The sequence below is a fragment of the Podarcis cretensis genome, assembly GCF_951804945.1.
Source record: "Podarcis cretensis genome assembly, chromosome: 3".
Lineage (NCBI taxonomy): Eukaryota > Metazoa > Chordata > Lepidosauria > Squamata > Lacertidae > Podarcis > Podarcis cretensis.
Window position 1 is genome coordinate 103,648,406 of NC_137172.1, and position 22,586 is coordinate 103,670,991.

General features: G+C 41.5%; 1 protein-coding gene across 1 annotated transcript in view; it reads left to right on the forward strand.

Annotated features, from left to right (window-relative positions):
• The window catches only part of MCPH1 (microcephalin 1), a 119,750-nt gene extending 104,466 nt beyond the window's left edge, over nt 1-15,284 (forward strand). The window contains exons 13-14 of the mRNA XM_079969799.1: nt 13,046-13,283; nt 14,429-15,284. Coding sequence (XP_079825925.1) covers nt 13,046-13,283; nt 14,429-14,487 — 297 coding nt within the window. The 3' untranslated portion in view covers nt 14,488-15,284. The remainder of the gene's footprint in view (nt 1-13,045; nt 13,284-14,428) is intronic.
• Nucleotides 15,285-22,586: the final 7,302 nt, after the last annotated feature.

Sequence of the window (22,586 nt, forward strand, 5' to 3'; positions counted from 1 at the left end):
GACAGTGGGTTACATCCCAAGCTTTGAATTGTGTGAGATCTGAATTTTTGGCCCATCTCATGGGGTAGAAGTATTTTGAACCAATGCAAGTTAAAAACATAAGAAGAATAGAATTGTACAGTTGGAAGGGACTCTTGAGGATCATCTGCTCAAAGCCCCTGCAATGCAGGAATATGTAGCTGCCCCATATGGGGATCGAACCTGCAGCCTTGGCATTATCAGCACCACGCTCTAACCAACTGAGCTATCCAGAACACTCCTGCATCACACCAAAGGCCCATCTAGTCCAGCATGTTGTTGTTCTCATAGTGTCCAAGCAGAAGGTGGTGGAAGCCAGCCTGAAAGCAGGCCTTGAGCACAAACAACGCCCTCCCCATTTTCGGTTCCCCAGCAACTAGTGTCCAGAGACTTACTCCCTCCAACACAGCAGCTAGTAGCCTTTGAATCTCCATTAATTTCTCTAAACTCACATATAGTTGTAAAAGTCTTTCGTAGATTAGGTTCGATTCCAAAGACATCCACCTGAAAGTGTGTTTAGGATTGCAGCCTTTGCTTGTATTTGGAATATAATAGTGCTGTAGTTAAATCAACTGCACTTCACTGTTTGTGTAACTTTACGCATCAGTCTGTTTGAGAAATGACCCTTCTTTACTTTGATTTTTTTAAATTTTACACTTGGCATTATCTTCAAATGTCAAAGCAGTATGTGTTAAAGCTTCTGATACAAAATGTGTGAAGATGAGTGTTTATCTTTTGGGTCGAATCCTGATTCCTTGGTTCTTTTAATAGCCTATATTCCACAATTTACTGCTGCTTTAGATAAACAGCTGGAGAAACAGACCTTCAGAGCTTACTATTTATAGTTGTATTAAATCTTACAAGAGAAAAACCATGGTTCGTTAGTGTTAGGCAGCTGTTTAGGAATCTTTATTGGCTCTTCCTTATCATTCATTTAGAGTAGTATATCTAGCAATAAAAATGATCATAAATCTGCTTTGAATATTATGCGGACAAAATTGATTTCCCCCCCTTAAGATGTTAGTCCTGTTTTATATGGAAGGGAGGACTGCTGAATATTTAGACTAGAAATCTGCCTCATGCTATAAATGTTCGCATATCTGTTGGACACTCACAAGTTTTGAACGGACAGAATTTCAGCTGTGAGTCTCTAGAGAATTTCCCCCCAGAAACTTATATGTTAAAATTCTAGACGCAAAGCTAACTTGCACTCCTTGTTCTACACATGAAGGGGGTTATTCTGTGGCAATTAATTATTCCTGTTGTATCTGCAAGGGGCACTGAGATGTTTTCCAGCCCAAAACAGGAAGAACATTCAACAAATGCCTCTTCTCACTCACTGGCGATAAACAATGCAATAGTGATAATGAATTTGGTGCCTCCTCCTGCCCAACGATGTTCTAATGTCCTATGTGAAGAGACATACGCACAAACCAATAACAGCTCTCTTTATTTCTTCCCAAAGATTATATAGCCCCATCTATATGCAGTTATTATTATCATTAATTTAATTTATTGAGCCTGCCCTATACCCTGAGGTCCCAGGGCAGCTTACAACAAATTAAAATACAAAGAATTGCATTTCTAAGGCTGCTCATATAAGGTCTCAAGTGTATTCCTCTTGTTAGCCCTAAAGCCTGCTACCTATCAGTTTCAGGCGATGACAAATTTTGTATTCTGAACTGATATTTTCCCTCCCCCACTTCCTCCCATGCATCTCACCCATAGTTAGCTAGTATGAAGACCACTCATTTTCATTTGCTTGCCTTTTCACGGCTCCCGACTTTGCAGGAAGCAGATTTATCTTTCTGTTTGGCATGTTTATTAACATGGGCAGGATTCCTGTGCCTGGCAGGGGCTTTGCCTAATAAACCAGGGAGCAGCTCTTGGGTGTGTTCAGCACATATCTCCTCTGCATTGTGGGGCATGTGGAGATGTGGATCAGCCCAGTCCATTCAAATGAATGGGCAAGCCATTTGTGCTTGAAACAGTAAATTGGATTTGATAAAAACAGTATAGGGGGCAATCTTTTTGCGTGCATCAATTGACGCATGGCCACCGATGTGTGGGTCCTTTTGGACCTGGAAGAGGGTGGAATGGATGGGGTGGAACAGGGGCAGAGCAGGCTTGTGCGCACTCTGTCAACATGTGTGGGGGCCAAGAAGGGAACCCCCAGTCAAAATTATCTCTGCCTATACTAGGGTTAGGAGGGACGCGGGTGGCGCTGTGGGTAAAACCTCAGCGCCTAGGACTTGCCGATTGCATGGTCGGTGGTTCGAATCCCCACGGCGGGGTGCGCTCCCATCGTTCGGTCCCAGCGCCTGCCAACCTAGCAGTTCGAAAGCACCCCCGGGTGCAAGTAGATAAATAGGGACCGCTTACCAGTGGGAAGGTAAACGGCGTTCCGTGTGCTGCGCTGGCTCGCCAGATGCAGCTTGTCACGCTGGCCACGTGACCCGGAAGTGTCTGCGGACAGCGCTGGCTCCCGGCCTATAGAGTGGGATGAGCGCACAACCCTAGAGTCTGTCAAGACTGGCCCGTACGGGCAGGGGTACCTTTACCTTTACCTTTTATACTAGGGTTGCCATATTTTGAAAAGCAAAATGGAGGACACATTTGCCAGCTTCTACTTTTAGCTATGGATCTCTAGGACGACTCTCATTCTACACACCCATGAAAAAGAGAACATGTCCTACAAAAAGAGGACATATGGCAACCCGAACTAGCTCAAACAGTGTAACATTCACTCAAATTCAAGTGCTTGAAGGCTCCAGTGCTACAGACACATATCAGTGTTCCTACAGTGGGACTTGCTTCTTAATAAATACGTGTAGGGCGATTGCTTTTATAGCCAATTATTTTATTTTATTTTCCCCTGCTGTGTTATCATTTGACTTCAGAAAAACACATATTTAAACCAGCAGTGTTTTGGTTCCTGAATGTGATAGATTGTATAATTCAAAACAAAGATATTTGCACATGCTTCCTTGCTTTATGTTTTCAGGTGTCATCTTTCCAAAAAAAGTTAGATTGCTGGGCTTGATATCTTCTTCTTTCATCTATTGATTGTAGGGAAGTGTGTGAGAAAGCTGCTCCTGAGAAAGAAAAAGCTTGTGATCCCTAAAACCACCCATCTCGCCTTATCCCTGAAAGGGATTCAAAGACCTTGCATTGTACTAGATCACCTATTAGGAGTGTTCGCGTGTTACATTCAACAATAGTTGAACTGTACAAATCAACAAGTATGCACTCTTTCACACAACACTTGAACATTTGTAGAAATGAGTGCAACATGTGAATGAGCTGGTGGTTTTGTAGCAGTAGCGGTTGCAATTGCATTCCCTATAGCTTTGCTTTTAAAAGAATGTGCCCCCAACCGCCACTTAAACCTGAAAGGAAAGTGACAATTTGTTCATACACCATGATTGCAATGTTATTTTTTAATATACTCTACCCTCCCCCTGCCCAGTTTAGTAAATGCAGTGTTCTGGTTAAAATGACTGACTATAGATCACTCACTCTCTTCCCTTTGGACTCTTCCACTCATCCTCTCAGTATGTTGTTTGTTTCCCCCATGCACCCCCTTTCCTTTCCTTCCTTCCCCTCTGTCTATTGTTTCCCACCTGCTGTGATTTACATCGGTTTGTGTCCCATGGTATCCTACTGCTGATGCAAGCTTATTTCATTGAGTGGACGCTTCCATCAGTGGAACAGGGAAGGCTGTGATTTTTGCCAATCTACCCTCCACCTGCCACTAATGCTTTCCCAAAGGGCCATCAAACCCTCTGAAGTAGTGGTGCAGAGGGAGAAGGAATCAAACGAAAATCACCTCCATCCCCGTGTATGGGAAATGCATCCAGAAGACAAAAATGTATCAAGGAGCTAGTGATCTGACATGGTTACCCTTCCTGTCTCTGTTCCTTCCCCCTCCCTTGGTCTTGTGAAAATTTTTGATGGTGTGAGAACACGCTTTAATGTCCTGAGAATGTTGGGAGGAGGCGAAGCCCCACACACAGCTGCCTTAATCAGTTTTGGAGGATAATGCTAGGTACCTTCTTTGATGTTGGACATTGTTTTGAGAAAGTGGGGCATTGGGATGATCTGCACGTCGCCAGTCTTGGAAGCCACACTGGCTATCTATAAAATCGGACGGTTTAGGCAGAGTTTCTTTGAAGCTCGCACACGGACTGATCGGCCGCAGGGCTGTGCAAACTGAGGCTACCTGGGGGAGTCGCTTTGCTGCTTCTTGAGGGCCTGCTTCAATCTTCAATCTTCTCACTCGCTTGTGTATTTTATATCACTTCTGAACCACCTTGCCTTTGGCAAGACACCCCAGTCTGTTGATGGAGACCCCTGCTGCCTCTAAGAGCTTCCTATCAACAGGGTGTTAGAGGCTTTTGTCAACATGTGATGAAAGATGCCTCTTGGGGCAAAGACCAGTATATGGCCTACTCAGTTCTGTAAGTCGGTGTATCGCGTTTCTGGTGCTGTATAATAAACGGTTTACCTTTATAAAGTGTTCTGGGAGCATCTCTGCCTACTTAAAGCAGAGGTAGCCTATGCCATTGCCTTCAGATGTTGTGGGATGCTGTCAGCCATCATGACTAATGCTCAGGGATGATAGGAGTTAAAGTTCACAACATCTGCAGGGCGCCATGTTGGCTACACCTATTCTAGACCTTCCATATGGCAAAAGTCATTTTCTCTTCAAATTCAATAAGAGAATTCACCAGTGCAGTGTTCTTTCAGATGTTTGCTACGTCTGTGATGAATGATGCTTGTTTTTCTGGGCTCTTTAATTAGAGTGTTTCTACATTTGCCAAAGAAAATGTTGGAAGGCAGACAAAAACTGAAAATTATTGATGTAATAGCTTATTTGTAAAGGAAACTGAACTTGTTTGGTATTTTATTGAAACAGGAAGTTCAGCAATCCGTCCGCAGGACTAACAAAAAATTCTCAGGTGCTAGTTGAGTCATCTGTTGTTGAGCGTAATCACATTCTCTCCTGATTTGCTTTTAAAGTTCAGTGCAGTTTTTTAAGGAAGGAAATTAAGCGTGGATTTGTAAATCTGTCTTCTAAGAGCTGCCAGCTGAAATAATTCAGCACTGTAAGCACCATGTTGTATGGATTTCTGCTAGTCCTTTCTGTTTTAATAAATGCCAGGATTCTACAGGTTTTCAAGGTTTTTTTGCGGGGGGAGGTGGAATTGCAAAGAATGCAAGGATTGGCTTTAAACTAGACGTCGAACTCGAAGTTTGAAGCTGGTTCTTAATCCTTTGCCAAAACTCATGTTTATTCATGTTGACCTTGATGCCATTGTTTCCCAACAGCCTCCAGTATTGAAAGACCTGTTCTCATTCGTTGCATGTCACTGTAGATGTAGTTTTAGCAAGAACATCTTTATTCAGAGAAGTAGCTGAATGACTTCAGCCTTTAGCTTTGAATCTGAAAACTTAAGGAAGGTGAACCTATGGTGGCTAAGACCATCCTAAAGCATGAAAAAGTGGGGTATGGAGGTTTTTAAAAAGTTATTTGTAGATTCCCAAGAGGATGGTGTTCCCTTCCCATCACTTATTCTAACATTTGCAGCACAAATGATGCCTGAAATAAAAAGAAAATGTTTGGCACACTACGAGGTACTGTTACGCGTCTTGATGGCATCTCGGCTAAAATTAAAGAATAAAGAATGTACCCGGACTGTGCTTTTAATAATTGTAGTTTGTTTTAGATAGAACAGAAGGTCTAGCATAATGAGTATTTTTGGTTAATAAAACAAAGCGCAGCTCTTAATGTAGTATTCCATTTATGATGAACTTTGGGAAAGAAATCTTTGGGGAGCATGTTTGCCAGGCTTTCGCTTTCAACAATCTCTCTGATAACTGTTGGAATAAAAGCTCTTTCAGTTTCAGTGCACCACAGTAATAAACAAACATACAAATGTTGTGCCGTAAGGCAAAGGCAACACTGAAAAGACCAAAAAAAGAGGGTTTCTTCATTAGAGAGAAGCTCCCTCACAATCGCCATACGAATTCTGAATTCATATATAGCTTTTAGAAAATCACTTTCATCTGGAATATAGGCACACGTACTTCCTTCTGGTAGTGATTCAGACATTTTCAATATGAAATTGAAAATTTGCCAGACAATAGATTCATCTGCCAAACACTTTCGCAAAGCATTCCCACTGGAAGGTTGTATTTCAGACATTTATTGAAATTAAATTTTCTTATCAGTGTGTGAGTATTAAGGCTTATCTTGCAACATACAGTGGAAAGGCACATTTTAGTTAAATTGTCCATGCTCTAGTTTGTTCTCCCTCCCCTTTTTTCTAGGGCATGGAACATACTTGAATGATACAAACAAAGAGAGGCAATAACTAAGGAGGAAATATACTTAATATAGCACATTAGTTTTCGACTGGTAATGGAAAAATGGTGGAACAGCACTCTTGTCTTCCCTTAATTTTTTATTTGTGAATTTAGCTTGTATACACCATGACTCAAGACTTTATTAAGTGTTATAATGGATGCTGAAGTAATCTCACAGCTTTACATTCTAGAACTGTAATATGTGAGTTGCTTAATATTATCTGGATGTGCAAGAGAGTGGCGGGCCTTTTTGAAAGAACATTTAAAAGGGTAAAAGAGTATTGGGAACTAATTTATAATGAACTGAAAAAAATGTTTAAAAGCACCTTTCCAAAAACAAAAAAAACAGAGTCCTTTTTATTGGTGATAACTCAGATGGAAATTCCCAGGTGTCAAAAAAGGTTATTTATGTATGCCACTATGGCGGCCTGTGTTTTGTTAGCCCCAGAATGGAAAATGAGTGAGGTCCCAACCAAAGAAGAATGGCAACTTAAACTGAGGGTATACGTGCAGCTTGCAGATATAACTTATAGAATAAGAGACCAAGAAGAACATTTGTTTAAAGAATATAGGAAAATGTTTGTTGAATATATGGGGGGGAAATTGTGTACATTCGAAAACGTGGGCAGCATTAAGATAAATTCTACAGTGTAAATAAGTTTTGATGGAATACTGAATGGTTTAGTTTATATAAAATATGCAGGGATTTATGCAATGCAAAATGAACCATGGAAAGAGAAGAGGGGGAGTCAGTGATACTTTAAGGTTGTTAAAATGAATACTCTAAATTGTAAAACAGAAAATTTAATGAAAATTTTATACACACACACAGTGGTGGGCCTTTTTGTATTGGACTCATTTGGGAACGTCTTACCAACCCAAGTTGGTAAACGACACTCCTTCTCACCAAGGAGTAACCGAGCTAAATCCAGATACACCCTCACATTACGCATTTGCTTCTTTGGGGAGAGCGCAACCCTATCCAGGGAACTGGGAAGCACTCACCCCTGAGCCTCCATTTTGCCAGGATTAAGTATTTTTGCCTACATCCACCCCAGCAAGTTCTGGCTGAAACACTACTCTGGAGTTAGTGTTGCAGGAGGAGGGTAGACTGGCAAAAATCACATAGCTTGATGGGGCATTGGAAACGTCAAAGTGTCCAGCAAGCAACTCACAGAGAAGGCCTCTGAAGTGTCCCATCTTTCTTTCTGTCTTTCTTGTAATTTGTGATGGCCTTCATCATGCATGTAAAACATGCACAATAATAATTTTGGGTATCATACATAGAATATCATACAAACAAAAAGTTGGCCTGATTTTCAGTCCGTGGGTATGATACTGAAAATGATACTATTTCACAAGTCACTTCCCTGGTCACATTGGAATGACCACCAGACAGGGATGCTACAAGTTGAAAGAGGGTTGGTGGTGGTGGTGGTTGTTTTCAAAATTATAAACTTAGGTATGTATGGGCAAGTGGACTAGTAACTCCCATGGGCATTTAATTTTGCATGTGCTTTTTTGAACGTGGGTGGAGGGCACCTCACAGGAAACTAGACTTTTCTGTCTGGATTTTCAATTTTTTAAATATGGCAGCCCTAGCAAACCTACTCTTGTTGATGTCACCTTTTCAGGTGTTCATAGTAGGTGCAATATGGGAAAGGGAACCTCATGCCCTGACCTACAGGTATTCATTAACATGTGTGTGAGAGTTCTCACAGCTAGAAGAATGGAAGTAGTTTAAAACACTAACCTAAACTCATATATATATATTGCTGTATTTTTCGCTCTATAAGACGCACCCGACCATAAGACGCACCTAGTTTTTAGAGGAGGGAAACAAGAAACAAGAAAGCAACGCAAAGCTTCCTGAGCAAAGAGGGAGGAGTGCTCCCTCTTCGCTCAAGAGGCTTTGCGTGGCTATCCCTAAAGCCAGAAGAGCAAGAGGGATCTGTGCGCACCAATCCCTCTTGCTGTTCTGGCTTCTGGGATAGCTGCGCAGCCTTCATTCGCTCCATAAGACGCACACACATTTCCCCTTACTTTTTAGGAGGGGGAAAGTGTGTCTTACAGAGCGAAAAATACGGTACTTGATTGCTGCTCCATTGATTTAATGGAGCAAGGAAGCATACATTTGGATTGCTTTTAAATGTGAACAATTTCTGTAGAAACTGAAGTGCCGTGTCTCTTTCAAAGAATCTGATTGCCAATTCCAGTTTCAAATGGACAACTTGCTCCATAGGCTCTGTTCATAATCTCAGCACTAGCCATTCCAGCTGTGCAGCATGTAAGTATTTAAATGTACAACAGCCCTTGACATCATGGTTTAGAACTTTTCCTCTCTGGCATTTCCTGATTTTACATCTTTATTGTGAAACATAAAATAGAAGCCATTTCTTTTTCCTTGTTCAATTTCCTTGTCTACTCGAGTACATTGCCAGTACCACTGGAACCACTGTGAAAACAAAGTGACTTTTTGTTACGACCACAACAAATAAAAGCTTTCAGGAACAATGTTGAACAAGCCGGAATACAGCAGGCCCTTTAAATCATGTCCTCCAAAATGTGTAAAACAGCAGGATTACAAAGCAAGTTACATTGTGTGTGTGTTCTTTCTAACAAACTCTGGCTCTTGCTGGCTTTTAACATAAACAGAGCTTGTCACTTCTAATCAGCTTCAGGTTGGAAGCTTTAGCGCCGCAAAAGCGATGGGACAATTTTAGCACAATCTAGTTTGATTATTAATTTTAGATAAAGCAAAGCTAGATTAATGTGTCTTGCAGATTGTTTTATTTCTCTTGGATTTTGTTGATTAGCCTAAATGTCTCTAAAGGCAGAGAAATGCTATTTCGAATAATTGAAAAGTGTATAAATTGTATTTATCCTGAGGGGGTTCTAACATTTTAAAGAGTGTGTACGTTGTCCATGTTAACTTACGGGTTTAACTCGGGGTTGGAAAACTATGACTCTCCAGTTGTTTTTGAACTTCAGCTCCCAACACCACCAGCAGCCACCAACCATCACAACATCTGGAGGGCTACCCCGTTAACCGTTTAACCAAGTCACTTTGTATTTTCACGAATAAACATTTTTCACTTTTGTTAAAGTCGTTGTAGAGACCTCCCTTTGGCAACTTGGTGCCCTCCAGAAGTTTTGGGATGCTCATTAGGCCATAACTCTCATTAGGCCAAGCCAGCATGGCTGATGCCTGAAAGGGTGGAATAGATTTAGTGCATACATCACTCTATCAATATCTTAACCACAGCTTCAAGATCAGACTCATGTGCCTTCTCTGTATCCTCTCTCTGGTATGAATTCCAACTCCCTTCCCAGCCTGTAGCTCACTATAATACGTGCACTGGTACTAACCATGGTTTATATACTAACAAGTATTCCCAGTATAGTATCTCAGGGCATTATGCATGGTTCTCTGCCTCTTTTTCAAAATATAGTCTGGCCCCCCACAAGGTCTGAGGGACAGTGGACCGGCCCCCTGCTGAAAAAGTTTGCTGACCCCTGACTAACACATTAGCTCCATCCACCTAAGGAAATTGTTAGCATTTGTGTTGTATTTGCATTGCAAATGTATTTCACAAAGAATAAATGGTATTGGGGAAGAAGTTGGCAGTTGGTTATTCTCTTGGTTGATTCTTTGACTCAGAACCTGGGAGTGTGGCGACTTCGACACTGCCTGGAGGTTTGTGAGGAGAGGCAAGCTGTGGATTAATAACTTGCACACAGTTGTGGAGTTTTGAAAACAAAAAGGACTAAACCCTCTCTTGGGTTCAAGGGAGAGAAACACATTGTATTCATTCATATATATATATATATGAATGAAGAATACTTGTTTTGTTTTGTTTTTAAATAATATTTATTACTTTTAAACCTTACAAACAAGAAGAAAAAGAAAAGGAGAAAAAAGAAGAAAAAAACGAAAGAAAAAACAATACAATACAATATATAACAAAAACAATTTAAAAACATACATCATACCATTTCAATGCCTTATCTTTCATTTCCTTGTTTCATCGACTTCCTCTCACCTCCCTTTTTGTATTCCACTTCTATTAATTGTTCCAGCAAATCCTTTCCATCTTTCACTATTTTCTGTCATATAAATAACTTATTTTAACCTTATTTTCCATTAATACTATAATACTTATTTATGCTTAACTCCTTATAACACTTCTACTAAGGCCATATAATTTCATTCCAACATTTTTCTAACACTCATTAATTTTACCCTATTTCTATAAATAAACTTTAAACTTTTTCCAATCTTCTTCCACCGTCTCTTCTCCCTGGTCTCGGATTCTGCAAGTCATTTCCGTCAATTCCATATAGTCCATCAACCTGGTGATCTTCTGTCTGAGGCTCTTAACTCTTTTCAGGTCCCTTCTGCAAGTCTTCTTCGTATTTATACATACACTTTACTTTGTCTTCCACTGATCTTGTTCTTAATTTCCTTTCTTTGATGCTGAAGAGTAGGTCTCGGGGGAGCTCCAACTTAACAATGTTTTTATTCCTTCTCGACATGTCATCCACATCTCCGTGGTTAAAACTAAAATCCAAAATATATTTCAGGGCGTGTTTCAAAGTCCCTCCAAATCTGCAGGTCCCCACAACTCCAATTTCCTCCTGACCCAGGTCCAGATCTCAAAGGTCAGTAAATCCCTGCATGAGGTGATCTATCCAACTTTCCTTCTCCAGTCCAAGCAGGACTTTCTCTGAATTCAATCATAGAGGGCAACAACTTGTAATCATCAAATTGCCTCTGTAAGGCTGGGGCTCTCTCCCTCTCCACTTGTATTACTTTAGGTTCAACAACCACAACTTTCTCCCTTGCTTTCTCCACCATTTGGCATGTCAAAGTAGATTCCTGTATCAGTTCCTGAATAGTTTCTGTGTAGATGTTCACTTTTTGTCCCAAATTAGTCGCTTTTTGTCCCAAAATATCAATTTTAATATTCATCACATCCATCTTCTTGTGGAGCTGTTCCAATGACTCACTTATCTTGCATAGTGCAATCACTAAGGCTTCTTCTGCCAACATTCTCAAGCAATCCAAGGTCAATCTCACGGTTTTCTCTTGTAGCTGGAGATTCCACCAGCCCAACTCTTGTAACAATTTCAAAGGCTCCCTCTAGAGGGAAACAATTTCTGTTTGTATCAATCCTTTTAAGCACAGTTCAAGCATTAAAATTAGTTTCAATTTTCAGCTACTTTTATTCCTTTTTAAACGCAGAAGGAGACAATGAAAACAATGTATTTCTCTTATTTAACTAACTGTCACAATCAATGAACTTTCCCAAAAATGTCAGTCTTACTAGCAGTCCATTTCCAGGTTCAGAGCGGTGGTGATCCAACTTTCTTCACTCTCTCCTGCAGGCTTACACGATCCAAAATTACCCCCCTCTTCTCCTGCCTCCAAGGGGGGGTTTAATGATTTTAGCCGATGGAAGTTTAATCCTTTACATAGGACTTTCCAAGACTTTAGCTTGCAAATTCTTTGCTTCAATCTATTTACAAAAGGGGAAGGTAGACTTCCTGTTTGAAACCTCCCCGTTTCGGTGCCAAATTAAGACGTTTAAAAATCCAATTTTCTGTTCTACTCACGGGTAGTTGTTTAGAATCAAATTGTCCACAGGAAAAAGTCAGCGCTCTCCGGCAACAGCAATGCGGCTTCACTCCGTGAAAGAAGCAGTCAATTTGAAGCACCGCGCCGCTCACCCCACATTGCTCCGGATCCCCGAAACCGGGTCTCCCCGCGAGTAGGGGAGGCGCAAAAGGTGCCAGCCGAATCCCACGTTCACAGGCTTCTCCCACCTGCGATTTTTAGTGGGTCTCCGCCTTCGCCGTGGCGGCCAGCCCCTGAATTCCACGGAGCAAGTTCCTCCCGATCAGAGGAATTCCGCCATTGCCGGAGGCGCTAACCCGGAAGTCGAATGAAGAATACTTGTTGCTCAACTGTTGCCAACCTGACAAGTAAAGATTTATCTTCAAGTCTTGTGTAAGGTATCTATTTTATCACAAATTGCTAACAGAATTCACCTTTCATGCCACACTAAATCTTTTGGCCTGGGATTCAGTTTATCCAAAGCCCACCCTCCTCCCCCAGCACTTCCCTAGACTGGATCCCTTAACTAACCAGCCTAAAGCAGGTTTTTGGGAAAGTGGTAGATCATTCGCTGCTTAACTCTCCAGCTTCCGTTTCACTTAGGAATGTTCTGTACAGCGACATTCCTATCTTACCTGGGGGTAAAATTCATCAAGTGCAGGGGAATATACTCCTGAGCAAACACATATTGTACTTATTTATTTATTTATTTATTTATTTATTTATTTTAAAAAGAGGGCATTTTGGTTCATTTAAATAAATATCGCTGTGTGTAAAATATTTTTTTAAAAAATGGGTTGATTAATATCAATGTTGTCCTGACTTTGTTTTCTAAAAATTATAGAGCCCTCTATCAATGTCCTATGGATCTCTTCTAGTCTTAGGTATGAGACTTTGGTATATAACTATCACACTTATATCTCGGTTAGCTTTAACTCTAAGACTCTGCATTGGTAGACTTCATGTGCACGTGAGCTGTTATGCGCAAAATTCAATTTCTAAAGAGTGCATCAGAATAGTTCCTTTTTTCTCTTCAAACAGATCTGCAGATTTCAGCGCTACCTTCCAAATAGAGAAGTTCACCAGAAACTCTTTTCAAATCATCCTGCAATGTTCATATCTCCTGCTAGTCAACCACCCTATAAGAAACTATGTGAGCTGGTACAGCTTTGTGGGGGGAAAGTGTGCAAAACTCCCCGTCAGGCTAAAATCTGCATTGGAGAATACAGGGTTAGAAATAATATGGACATACAGTGTTTATCCGAAAAATGGATTCTAGGTAAGTGATCTGATTATTACTTTTTAACATAAAACCATAGCTGTGCGTGCACTTAAACGTAAGCAAATCTGCACATCATCCACTCCCATGTTAACATGCCAGTATACAATACACACATAGAGCTGTCTCACAAAACTAGTTCTTCCTGTGCACAAGAAATGATGATCCCTGCTCATCAATCACACACAAGTCCTCCATAATTTAAGGGAAATGTGAATGTGTGAACTTGACAGTGCATAGATATTGCTTTTCTTATTTCAATATCCATAGTCAAACACCTTCCATTTTCTTTGTGCATAAAAATTCCTCTAACTATATCCACATAACACTTCAGCCCACAATGACATTTCCCCATCTGATCACACATGTGTGTGTGGCAATGAAGAAGCCATGCCTGCTGGCACTTAGGAAAAACTGACTGTGTGACCCAACTGCTGCTATTTGAACTGCCTACCAGTCTAGTTGGGACGCGGGTGGCGCTGTGGTCTAAACCACAGAGCCTAGGGCTTGCCGATCAGAAGGTTCGTGGTTCGAATCCCCGCGATGGGTTGAACTCCCGTTGTTTGGTCCCAGCTCCTGCCCACCTAGCAGTTCGAAAGCACATCAAAGTGCAAGTGATAAATAGGTACCACTCTGGTGGGAAGGTAAACGCCATTTCCGTGTGCTGCTCCGGTTCGCCAGAAGCGGCTTAGTCATGCTGGCCACATGACCCGGAAGCTGTCTTTGGACAAACGCCAGCTCCCTTGGCCTATAGAGTGAGATGAGCGCGCAACCCCAGAGTCGTCTGCGACTGTACCTACCGGTCAGGGGTACCTTTACCTTTAACTTACTAGTCTAGCTGCATTACTGAGCCTGCCTATCCCTACGCATTTATGTGCATGGAAATTATGAGTGGGCCTTACACTGTTCCACTTTCTTCTCAGTGTGTATAAAAGAATATTCAGACTGAGGAATCCTACAGTTATCTGAATGCAGGATCTCCTTTTAGCTCAGTCTTGAACCTACTAGGCCAGGTAGGTTCAACATCCAGGCTGAAAGGTGATTCTCCTATTCGGTGTGCAAATAGATCTCCCAGTTTAGTGTCTGCTTCTATGCAAATCTGTTGGTCTGCTCTAAATAATATCCTTCATTTCCCATCCCCACAGATTCAGTCACACAGAACAAGATCTGTCTGCCTGAAAACTACAAATTTCAGAGTATGTAAACAACACCAGAATCTTTGGACTTCATCTAGCAAATCGAGCAATAAATACTTCCCACTTCATAAATGTAATGAAACATGCTTACTTTAAAAAAAAAAAATGCAAGAACCTTCAACGTTGAAGTGGCAAAGGACATCTAAGCCCTACACTCAGTCTGTCCAAAGATATGTGAATGAGCATCACACAGATGTAAAGCCAAACAGGAATATGGTTTCACAACCATGTTAGCGTCACAAACGCTACAGTGGGCTGCAAATAGATACTTTTGTTTATGAAATCAAAACCTATAAAACATGAAGACAGGGTAGATGAATTTCTAACTTTGCCAATATTTTTGCTCTTTATGCATATAAAATTTTATTTGCTCCTTTCATACAAATGGCAATAGAAGACTCTCTGCAAACGAGGAACCACCTTTTACAGACAAGCATATGAACCCCTTTATTAGGAAACTTGCTGCCAAGACAGCAATATATCATGGACTGAAATAGAAATAAATAAAAAGTGGCATGTGAACACATGGTTCCCAGTAAAGAGCAGAATATGATATCAAAAATTATTCTTAAAAGTTTGTGTATCATGATCTCCTAGCCCTCTCATAAATGTTTTATGCACAAAAACCTGTCATCACTAATTTATGTAACCCAACATACCAAATTGATTTTCTCATAAGTTGTCTTGAAATGAAATTTCAAGTCATGTACAGTGCAACCTCCTGGGACAAATGTTCATTTTTATTAGGTGCATATGTAACAGACTTTACAGTGGGAGAATAATAAAGATATTTACAACAAACGTATTTAAATGACGGAGACTGGTCGTCTTTGCTTTAAAAAGACATTTTCTACTCACTCGATAGCTCTGTCAGGTTTTATGCATGCAGCTTCTTTGTTAAACAGCTCTGATTTTAGCCAAATGCAGGAACATTTGACAAATTGGGAGTCACCAGAGTTTACACTGTTGGCACATGAGTGAAGAGCTCTTCTAATATATATGCAGTGGTACCTCGGGTTAAGAACTTAATTTGTTCTGGAGGTCCGTTCTTAACCTGAAACTGTTCTTAACCCGAGGTACCACTTTAGCTAATGGGGCCTGCTGTGCAGCCGCCGTGTGATTTCTGTTCTCATCCTAAAGCAAAGTTCTTAACCTGAGGTACTGTTTCTGGGTTAGTGGAGTCTGTAACCTGAAACGTTTGCAACCTGAAACATCTGTAACCCAAGGTACCACTGTATATATTTGCAAAGATACTCAGAGATCCTTACAAATAAAAATCTCCTCCTGCAGGGAATACTTGGCCCATTTCACACATCGCACAGCAAGAAACCAGGTTTGCTGCCAAGCATACAAGGTGCTTTAGCCAATCTTAACTCCGTATTTACTGCATCTGTGTAACTCGTGCGTTTTTAAAAATACTGGTTTGTTGCATTCACACTTTCGCGTCCTTAAAAATGCAGTATATGAAAAGGTTCTTGGTTCTCTCCTGTAGATGGAGAAATTTGTGGAAACATTAATCTGGAATGCATAATCTTGTCACCCTCTTCTGCGCTTCACTGGGAGGGGGGGCACTACAGTGGAAAGCAATATTAAGGAATGTTCTTTGGCTACAACTCTCATCCATCATTATGGGCCATGCTGGCTGAGATGGGTGTTTTGGCTAAGTGTAGTATCTGTTCTTATCAGTTTAATGCTTGCTGGGATGGTGGGAGTTGGCGTCCAATAACCTCTCAAGAACCACAGGTTTCCCATCCCTGCAGTACAGTGTAGGACCTAGTGTAGGATCAAGCAGTTGGTCCCTTACCTTTCCCGCCTCGACCTGGCCACAGTAATCCATGCGACGATCACCTCCAGGCTTGACTACTGTAATTCGCTCTATGCGGGGCTGCCCTTGAAGCTGTCCCAGAAACTCCAGCGGGTGCAGAATGCTGCAGTGAGGCTCCTCACAGGGTTTCTGCTATCGGAGCATATTCACCCAGTGCTTTTCCAGCTGCACTGGCTCCTGGTGGAGTACAGGGTCAGGTTTAAGGTGCTGGTTTTGACCTTTAAAGCCCTTTACAGCCTAGGACCCTTGTACCTACGGGACCGGTATGCCCCACGGAGGACCTTAAGGTCCATAAATAGCAATAACCTAGAGGTCCCGGGCCCTAAGGAAGTCAGATTAGCCTCAACCAGAGCCAGGGCCTTTTCAACTCTGGCTCTGGCCTGGTGGAACGCTCTGTCTCATGAGACCAGGGCCCTGCAGGATCTGATTTCTTTCCGCAGGGCCTGTAAGACAGAGTTGTTCCACCTGGCCTTTGGCTTGGAATCAGCTTGATCCCCTTCCCCTCTATCTTTTTTCCAGTTTGTCAGTGTCCTTCTTGAACTGTGGTGCCCAGAACTGGACACAGTACTCCAGGTGAGGTCTGACCAGAGCAGAATACAGTGGCACTATTACTTCCCTTGATCTAGATGCTATACTCCTATTGATGCAGCCCAGAATTGCATTGGCTTTTTTAGCTGCCGCGTCACACTGTTGGCTCATGTCAAGTTTGTGGTCAACCAAGACTCCTAGATCCTTTTCACATGTACTGCTCTCAAGCCAGGTGTCACCCATCTTGTATTTGTGCCTCTCATTTTTTTTGCCCAAGTGCAATACTTTACATTTCTCCCTGTTAAAATTCATCTTGTTTGTTTTGGCCCAGTTCTCTAATCTGTCAAGGTCGTTTTGAAGAGTGATCCTGTCCTCTGGGGTGTTAGCCACCCCTCCCAGTTTGGTGTCATCTGCAAATTTGATCAAGATGCCCTTGAGTCCATCATCCAAGTCGTTGATAAAGATGTTGAATAAGACCGGGCCCAAGACAGAACCCTGTGGCACCCCACTAGTCACTCTTCTCCAGGATGAAGAGAAACCATTGATGAGCACCCTTTGGGTTCATTTACAGCTTTCAGTTTACAGCTTTCAGTTTCTGGGGAAGGGAAAGCTTCTCTTTTTACAGTTCACATTTGGAGTCTGCCTACATGGCCAGGAGAAGGAAACTTCCATCACTCACCTTTCCTTAAGAATACCATTATTTCCAAGTACCTATTTCCATTTTCTCGACATTATACTACTATTTGGGTTCATGAAGTTCAATAGGATATATAAGAAATGCACTAAAATATGGCTTTGCAACATAATCTTGATACCAAAAATAAAACTCATTCTTTCTGTTCAAAGCAATTATTATTATTTATTTCATAAGAATAAGAACCTGTGTACAATGAAATTAAACAAGCCTCCCTCCCCCCGCCCCCAACACTCAACTTCTTATCAAACAACACACCACCTAGCAAGTCAATTTCACTATGTTATTTTTCGTTCAACAGCCTAACAGCCCACGGATAGAAGCAATTTTTTAGCCTGTTGGTACGGCTGATTATACTTCATTATATCTCATTTCTATACTGCTTTATATTTTAAGGAAACAAAGCTCAAAGAAAGCTACATTAAAATATCAAATAAAGCCATCCAGAATAAAACAGTACAGAAGAAAGTCAAATATAAAGTATAAATTGGGACTCTCCTGAAATAAACTTCTATATAGGTATCTCCTAACAAGCATATGTAGGATGTCAGACATAAGAGGAAATGCTACTTCTCTGCAGAAGGGATTATTTTATTGTTTCTTAAATAAATGGCACTGTTTCCTGACCTTTTAATTCCCCATAACTGTTTTCCATAAAATATCACAAGAAGCAGAAGGTATTAATACTTAACCTTCCACCTAATCGGGCTTCCTGAACTGAAACAACTGTTCTGCGAAGACAGTGTTCTAAATGCCTCAATCCATACATTGTACTGAGGTCCTTTTCATCATAAAGAATAACTTCCTTCCATCCACAGCAGCTAGTAATAATGGTAATGAGCTTGCCTGGGGATGTTTGATGGCAAGGCTGAAACTAATAATTGGGTGGAGCTGTCATCTCATTTGTGGCGCAGGGTTTTTCCGTTATGGAGGCCCCCAGACAGCACATATCATGGATAACAAGCTAGTAAATGACTCTTTTACTAAAGTAGGAGGAATCTACAGCCTCTTCCCTGGGGCACAGATTTGTTTAGGTATGTATGCTCCCTTTTTCTTGTCGCGTTCTGGCCAAACCTTTGAAGCGACGGTTTCTACAGTAAAAAGATTACTTGAGACTGCTGCTATTGGCCTTTTGCTGTGTTATTTGGGGATTCCAAAATAATATTACTATTATATTTGGCGTCAGGAATAATACCGGCACCCAGTGAATGGCTAAGCATTTTTACAAGCAAAACATCTGAACTGGAGGTGAGTTTCCAGGTGCATTCTGCAACGATTCTGGCATGGTCTCACCTTGTTCTGTAGGGAACAGTATTCTTCTATATACCTGTCTGCAGATGCCTTGGGATAAATTATTGGAATGAGATGTCTTCCATCCACACTCACATGTATGTATACAGGGACTGCTCCTTATGGAATTGATTTGTCTTTATAGTGATTTCCTATGCCCATGTAGCTTAAATTTAAAATGAATCCGGAAATGCTTATGAAGATAAAGTCTGGAAAGCATAAACAGATGTGCTGCCTGATCGCTCTCTGCTTTAGCCACCACGCTGCAAGCCTCTGCAATGCGCTGGAACAGTTAATGTGGCACCCTAGGCAAATCAAGAGGGGCAGAGCAGTATCTGAGCTGTATAAGTAGTTGCTGAAATCATTATGACAGGGGAAACTTTAAAAAAAAACACCAAAAAAACTCCCCAGCTCCAGATTAGAAAATAGCATGAAAAGCTTTCAGGCAATATGGGAAAAACAGTGGTCCAGGATATGACTTTTATAGCCTTTATTCATTAAAGAAAACACATTGCGTGTACACGTGCATCACTTTCCATCCTGTGACCAGGCAGTCCTGTGTCAGTAGGAGCTTAAACTTGATATTCATATCAAGGAAGTTCTCCCACCTTTGTCCAGGCCATTTCCTCTCTGTTTGTAATCCATTTCAGCTGGGGTGCGTTTGATATTTAGATATAAATATCCTGTGTCCTGTATCACGCAGTGGCATGAATGATATCATATTTTGAAAGTATGTAAACATCAAAAATTCCTCAATTGACTCATCACAAAATGAGCTCATTACTTTCTGTTTTCTGCATAATTTTGTTGCTGTGAATGAGCCTTGCTGGGATAAGCCGTTTACATTAGAATGTTGCTCAGATTTTCCTGGCTACCTCTGAGACATCTATAGCCGTATGAACCTAAATCAGTTTCCACATAACAGTGTTGAAAAGTGAAAGGCCCATTCAATATAATGAAATAATTAAGAATTCCCTTATTGCATAGCTATTTAAAATTCCCAATCGTTGCAATTTATAATGTGCTTATCCAGCACATTTCAAGCATTTAAAAGAGCAGGTACTATCTCAGTAATCCGTACAGCAGCCTTGTAAATTTCAGTATCCTGCACATTACAGAGGGAAGGCTAAATGTGAGGAAATTTGGACTTTCAAAAACCCCCACAGTAGACTCATGACAAATAGGAATAAAACCATGAGTTTCCTTGTTCACATTCTTAGTTGCAAAGCTTTTACTAGTTTAAAGGGGGAAACCTTGTCAGGTGTCCAATGATCATAGCTGTCAAGTGTCCGTTATTTGAAAGGACAGTCCCTTATTCTAGCGCCATGTCCCGCTGCTGTCCCTTATTGATGGATGTCCCTTAAATGTCCCTTAAATGATGTCCCTTAAATTTCAAAGGAAGCAGCTCCTCTCCCTCCCTCCCTGTCGGCCAGGGAGGAGGGAGGCTCCAACTGTGTTGCTTGACTGTGTTGCTCACCCAATAAGAAGTCTAAGAAAGACTGGGGGTAGAGCTTGCATGCCGTTTGTGTGGCTAGTTAATGCAAGCTGAGGGGGGTTTTGAATGCTGGGCGCCATTTTGTTGTACGTGCTGCTGCAAACTTTGCATTGCAAAGCCAGGCCGGGGAGGCATCTTAAGTTGTGGCTGCATAGGCCTTGTAGTGCATGTGATTCAGATTCTATTCAGTTGAACCTCTGGTTACAAAGTTGGTTGGACAGTGTTCTCAAAGCTACCAGCATGAGTTTGACCAGACTGCAGGAGGACAGGAAGACTGGAATGCCTGGAACAGGTGAGACTGCAGGTCCCTTATTTTGGCTGCTGGTCCCTTATTTTCAAGGCTGCTGGTCCCTTATTTTCAAATCTGCAAGTTGACAGCTATGCCAATGATGCCAGCTCCTGATGTTGAACCTGAACATGCAGTCATACCCATTAAAAATGGGTCCTACTGAGGATCACTAGTTTAGAGCCTAGTGTTTCTCTAGAGCACAGAGAACAGAAGAAGGTGTGTCAGACCAGCAACTAGTAGGTCTTGGAATAAACTCACTCATCACTGCACAGAGCTTATGCTTTGGTGAGATACCTCCATACTGGCTGTGCAAGTCCACCCTTATAGACAGGCTTCCCCCTCCTTGTCTTACAACAGCTCGTTTTAATTGTACACAAAGATTGTCAGTTGCAGAGCTGGAGGGCAAAATGCTGCTGCTTTTATGGCAGAGGATTTATATTTTCTCTGACATTGCCCAGGCAACACACACCCAATTACAAGGAAAATCAGAGTCTGGGAAGCAACGATGTTGTTTTGTTCCCAGTAAATTCCATATCTTATTTACACTCTTTCTTTTTTAATGATGTTTCAGATATTTTGATATCCAGTGTAAAAAGTATCACAATGACAGAAAGCAAGACAATTGGACCTTCCGAAGGAAAAAAGCTCTTTAGAGTTCCCCCTGATATAACGTTTGTTTACACAGGTCCCTTCCACAGAAACAAATGCCACCCATACTCAGGGAAATAGCACTCGTGATATTTTTCTACGTTGGTCATACATAGTCCAGAATAGTAAGCCAAGGGCACTTTCCCATTCACTGATATATGAAAACTAGGAGCTAAATGGCACCTTCAACCGAGGCTATGAGCGCAACAACGGAATGTCTAGGTGCACTTTTTTTATAACAATAATACAAAGCTGAAAATGAACTGCAGCTAAAATATTATGTTCATTTTTCACATGGTCTAGTCCTTCCTCTGCTCACCCCCCTAATATTCTTAAGACAGTCTCTTCTCCAGTCTTCAGAGAGTAGCTGGAAATGAGGAGGCAGAAAAAAGTCCTCCTTTCCTTCCACTCTGCCATTTTAATCTGAAATCTTAGGCGCAGTATTGCGCCCGGAGCTCAGAAACTGCTCGCGCTAATGGAATTCCCTGTCGTAAAATGCGCCCAGAACAATGGGAGTTTTGAACACTGATGTGGGTGCGTCACTCGATGAACAGTAACTGAGTGTGTGAACTGAGTCCTGAAAACACTTCAGGTGATATGAAAATGGTGGCGGTGGTGTTAGATCTGTGATAGTGTATTCACACATGAAAGCCCTCACCTGGTGCTGAAGATAAATTTGTAAACATGCCGAAGTACTACCAGTGGTACTTCGCCAAAAAATGCAAGAGGCATTAGCTGTGTTTATGGTCCCTTACAGAAAATTAATGACAGCAGAGGTAAAAACCCATTGGAGGTTGAATGTGTAGACCGTGCTATTTCCATGCGCTTTGCGTAAATACAATAAGTACTTTCCATATACTGTTTGTTAGAAGTAGTGCAAATGCTACACTCCTCTATAGAATTACAAATGAGAGAAATGGGAAAACGATGGTGCTGGAAATCTGCCAGTCGTCTATGAATGGTGGTTACACCATGTTTATGAAGTGTCCTAATCAATTGTATTTTACACCCTGCCTTTCCTCTAAGGAGCTCAAAGCAGTGTTCTCTTACTGCCGTTGTACCCTCATGGCAACCTGGTCACATAGGTCAGATTGAGAGAAAGGACCCAACCCAAGAATAACCTTGGGTGCAAACTTCAAGAATGAATAGGAATTTGATCCTGGTTCCCCTGAGTCCTAGCCTTGGACTTCAAGCACTTCAGACGTTACAGCAGCAGTGGGATCTGCTTTTATGTGGTATTGAGATACAGTGGTACCTCTGGTTAAGAACTTAATTCATTCTGGAGGTCCGTTCTTAACCTGAAACTGTTCTTAACCTGAGGTACCACTTTAGCTAATG